We start from the raw sequence: 4,724 nt of genomic DNA, 5'->3' as shown, positions 1-4,724 counted from the left end.
CCAAGTGCTGCCACGCCATGGTGGCGGTCATCTACCCCTTCGCCTGGCAGCACACCTACATCCCCGTGCTCCCGCCCGCCATGATCGACATCGTGTGCTCACCCACCCCCTTCCTCATCGGGCTGCTCACCAGCTCGCTGCCGCTGCTCAGGGAGCTGCCGCTGGAAGAGGTGAGCCCCTGGAAGGCCCCGGAGAACAGGTGCTGGCTGAGCTCGGCCAGCAAGCAGGGGCAGGGGCAGGGGGAGCCCACGGCCTTGGCCACGAGCTAACAATTCTGCCTCGGGACACCCGTAACTGCAAACCCTGTTTTCCCCTCGAAGTGACCCTATGGCGCACACACCCATGGGGGAGGATGAACAAGCCCACGTCAGAACGCTTCACCCCTAAGGGGCTGTCTGCCCTCCCCAGCCCGGCCCTCCAGCTGCCCCGCAGGGATGGGGGAAAGCGCCGGAAGAGCTCACCGAGCCTGGAACTCCTGTCTGGACTCAGCAGAGTCCACAAAGACTGCGCCTGCACATAGGTGCTTGGCCAGTCACTTGAGAAGACCGAATGGTGGCTAGAGGTTAACGGTGGCTTTTCAGGGCAGCGTCCAAGCAGGGAGAGTTCTGTGGCATTTCCATAGCGAGATCGTCCCAGCCCCTCCCTCTAAATGGTCTGGGGCCTGAGCCCCAGCAGTCAGAGAGGGGACCCCCAGGGCACATGATGCCTTGAAGGCCCAGGGGAGCACCTCGCCCTGAGGTATTTCCGGGCCCCCAGGTGTGGTTCACCTGCTTGACCAGAGAACCCTACATCAAATATTAACCAGCAGATTCAGGTCTTCGAATGTATGTTTGTGCACTGCAAGGAGTCTGTTTGGGGATCCTGAGACCCCTAAAATGACTCCGGCATCTATCAATCCTGCAAGGGAATGTCTAGGAGGAAAGAGTGAGTTCCCTCGGCTCCTCCACGGGGTTTCTGGGATATGTTAGAGGCCAGATGTTTCCAGCTGTTGGTGGGGCCATGGTGGCCATTCCCCAAGTCCCTGCTCTTCCCCATCATAGCCAGTGGCCCTGGTGGAGGCCTGAGGGAGGGTCCCACTTCAGGGTCATGCAGGCCAAGTCTCAAGGAGGGGTTGGGGAAGGTGCTCTCCTAGAAGCCTGTGCTGACGACAGCCCACTGCCTGCAGCTTGATCTGCTCCCCCATGGCCCCTTCCCAGCCCACACCACCCTGGGGTGCTCTCCTCATCCCAGTAAGACATAACTGAGTGGGCAACTGGGAGGAGAGAGGGAAAAGCCTTAGGGAGTGCGGCCTGTGGCTGTCTGCCCACCCACACACAAGAGCCAATCCGAGAGCGCAGCCTCAGGCCAGGTGGCCACCGGGTGAGTCTCGGGCCTGCGGCTTCAGTGCTGAGACCCTGCAATTCAGGGCCGGCCCCGCCCCCACCCCCTCATCATTTGCGGCCACAGCAGCAACATCAGGAAGCCACACGGCCCACACCCAGCTGCCCCTGAGTGCTGCGGGAGAAGAAGGCAGAGAGTCATGGCTGCGTCCTGGAAGCCCCAGTGACAGTGACACCCCTTTTCCTTGTCTTGTAGGTCCTTGTGGTTGACCTAGTCCACAATCGGTTCCTCCGGCAGGTGAGTGAGTCTGCTGCTGGCTGCTGCTCTTCGCTTTCCCCTCTTCTTCGTTAGAGCTCCACTTTCCGGTTCTGGAAGGGTCCTTGGTGCGCCGGTGGGTCCCAGAGCAGGGACAGGCAGGGTGAGCAGCCAGGGGGTGCGGATGCGCTGGGTGGTGGGGCCCAGAGGGAGGGGCTTGGTGTTCTGTCACAGATTGGCTTTCTAGCTGTTGGAATCGCAGTAGAGGCTCTAACCGTGAGCGCTTGTATTTCTTCTACCTGCTTTAAAGAGTCTGAAAACAAAGTTCATGACACAATTTTACGTTGGAAAAAATAGGGACACAAAATGACCTCAGCTGCGCCTGCGCCAGGATTCCCCTGTCCGCGTCCTCACCCGCAGCCCCAGCAGCCTCCCTCTGCTCTCTTCCCGCAAGCGCCTCAGATTCCGCCTGGGGGAACATGCGGGCTTTGTCTTTCTCTGCCTGCCTTATTTGCAGTCTGCTGCCCTCAAGCTCTGTCTCTGTTGTCACGAATGGTAGGGTTTCCTTCGTGCTTACTACTGAATAATAGTGTGTGACGTGAACTCTTGCATGGCTTCAGGAACAGCATAGTGCTGACGACACCATACTTTGACAACACCATACTTTGACCCAGCGTTGCTGGGTACTTTGGTGTTGAGCAAACATCAGAGTGTAATGACACAAACCTACACGGTGTGACCACCGTGGTGTATGTGGTACCTCATTTATTTTGTAAAGATTTATTTATATATACAGAGCTTGGGTACAGGCCAGAGGTGCAGGGGCCATGAGAGGATTCTCCAGAGTCAGAGTGGGGAGCAGAACAGGCAGATTGATTGAAATACACTGCTGAGGGGAGCAGAGGGGAGACAGGAAAGGTCTGCCGCGCCATGTGGTCGCCTCCCTGGCCGGGCATCAAACTCGTGCTGAAGCGACTGTGGCGAGCTTCACAGCGCTACCCGTTGTGCTACCAGGAAGGGCCTCTTTTATTTTTTTTAAGATGTATTTATTTATGCATACAAGAACTGGGGTACAGGCCAGAGGTGTGATGGGGTGAGAGGACTCACCAGAGACAGAGTGAGGAGCAGAACAGGCGGATCCACTGAAGTATGCTGCTGAGGGGAGCAGTGGGGAGACAGGAGAGGTCTGCTGCGCCCTGTGGGTCACTCCCTCGCCAGGGATAGAACTTTTGCTCCTGCAGTGGCTGCAGAGAGCTTCATAGTGCTGCGCTTTAATCCGTTTTGCCACCAGGGAGGGCCCATGTGTTATGTCTTGATTGAGGCATCATGAAGCGAAGCATGACTGGGCCATGTTTTCCTTATCCACACACCGCCTTGTATCCGCCATGTATCCATGGACACATGTTTCCATGTGTTGCTACTGTGAACATTGCTGCAGTGGACTTGAGTGTGCAGGGATCTCTTCAAGGTGGTGATTTCATTTCCTTTCCGTTCAACCAGCAGTGGGCTGGGTGGGTCACACACTCATTTTATTTTTAGTGTTTGAGGAAGCTTTTTACTACTTCCCAGATTGCTGTGTCAATTTGCATTGCCGCCAGAGGTGCGCAGGGGCCCCTTTTCTCCACACCTTCATCAATTCTTGCATTTTTTGATAACAGACATTCTTGCAGGTGTGAGGTGATAGTGCACACAGATTCTGATTTGCATGTCCCTGGTGCTTAGTGGTGCTGAGCATCTTTTCACATAACTTTTGGTCATGTGTATGTCTTTGACAAATGTACGTTTTTATTTTATTTTTGTGTGGAGAAACTGGGGGCTTGGGAGGAGGTAGGAAGATTCATCAGAGGCAGAGGGGAGGAGGGAGTAGAACAGGCAGATCTACTGAAACTCACCGCTGAGGGGAGCAGCAGGCAGAACAGGAGAGGTCTGCTGTGCCATGGGGGTGACCCCTGGGATGGAATTTGAACTGAAGTGGCTGCTGAGAGCTTCATTCACTTTAACTCATTAGGGCCACCATTTAATTTTTGATAGGGACTACTTTGTATGGCCTTAGGTAGTATGATAACCTAACAACATTAATTCTTCCAGTCCATGAGCATAGGATTCCTATCTTTCCATCAGTGTCTTTATTTTCTTTACTTGATGTCTCACATATTGCATTTAATCTTCACAATGTGATAACATTGACGGGTCCCCCATTTTACAAGTGGGGAACCTGAGGCTTATGCAGATTGTAAAAAGTGGACTAGAGATTCAATTTTCAAAACTTTGACTCTAAGTCATGTTCACTCTGAGAACTAGGTTTGTGGTTTGAGTTCCCTACACTGGGAACTGTATCTGGCCTGCCCGGCAGTGGTGCCCACCCGTGGGGGTGCAGAGCACGCCACAGCACCGGCCTGATGGTCTGCCTGCTGCTTGCCTACAGATGGACGACGAGGACTCCATTCTACCCCGGAAGCTCCAGGTAGCCCTGGAGCACATTCTGGAACAGAGGAATGACCTGGCTAGTGAGCAGGACGCAGGGCCCCTGGACTGCAAGCATGGTAAAGCCCAGCCACCTCTCACTCCACATCTCCCCCCATACCCCATCCCCACCCCGCTCTTCAGTGTTTTGATAGGGCAAAGTAGGAGAATGGCCAGAGAGGCACCCAGAGCGCAGCGCAAGGTGTGATCCTTTTCCTGTGTTTCATTCAAATCATAAATTCTGGGAACTTATCTTCCCCCGGCCCCAGAAACACCTGGTTAAAGGGGCTGACCTCTGTGCCAGCCTTTTTCATGGGTCATCCCGGTTTGCTGTGGCGGGACTGGCAGTCACCCCACTTACGAACTGGCTTCCTCAGAGGCATCGCCCAGCCCTGCCCTCAGCGGCTCTGACCCTCCCCGCTCTGCGCAGGCCCTGAGTCCAGCCCCTTGAACGAGGTGGTGTCGGAAGCCTTTGTCCGCTTCTTCGTGGAGATCGTGGGCCACTACTCCCTGTTCCTGACGGCCGGGGAGCGCGAGGAGAGGACCCTGCAGCGCGAGGCTTTCCGCAAGGCCGTGTCCTCCAAGGGCCTCCGCCGTTTCCTGGAGGTGTTCATGGAGACCCAGACATTTCGGGGTTTCATCCAGGAGCGAGAGCTGCGCCGGCAGGATGTCAAAGGTAGGGGGTG

General features: G+C 55.4%; 1 protein-coding gene across 1 annotated transcript in view; it reads left to right on the top strand.

Annotated features, from left to right (window-relative positions):
- The window catches only part of DENND2A (DENN/MADD domain containing 2A), a 49,857-nt gene that overhangs the window by 40,024 nt on the left and 5,109 nt on the right, over positions 1-4,724 (top strand). The window contains exons 16-19 of the mRNA XM_012720958.1: positions 6-170; positions 1,576-1,617; positions 4,001-4,118; positions 4,469-4,714. Coding sequence (XP_012576412.1) covers positions 6-170; positions 1,576-1,617; positions 4,001-4,118; positions 4,469-4,714 — 571 coding nt within the window. The remainder of the gene's footprint in view (positions 1-5; positions 171-1,575; positions 1,618-4,000; positions 4,119-4,468; positions 4,715-4,724) is intronic.

The sequence above is a fragment of the Condylura cristata genome, unplaced genomic scaffold (assembly GCF_000260355.1).
Source record: "Condylura cristata isolate star-nosed mole 26May11 unplaced genomic scaffold, ConCri1.0 scaffold00005, whole genome shotgun sequence".
Taxonomy (NCBI): domain Eukaryota; kingdom Metazoa; phylum Chordata; class Mammalia; order Eulipotyphla; family Talpidae; genus Condylura; species Condylura cristata.
The sequence above is the reverse complement of the archived record's forward strand: the minus strand, read 5'-3'. Positions and strand labels throughout refer to the sequence as shown.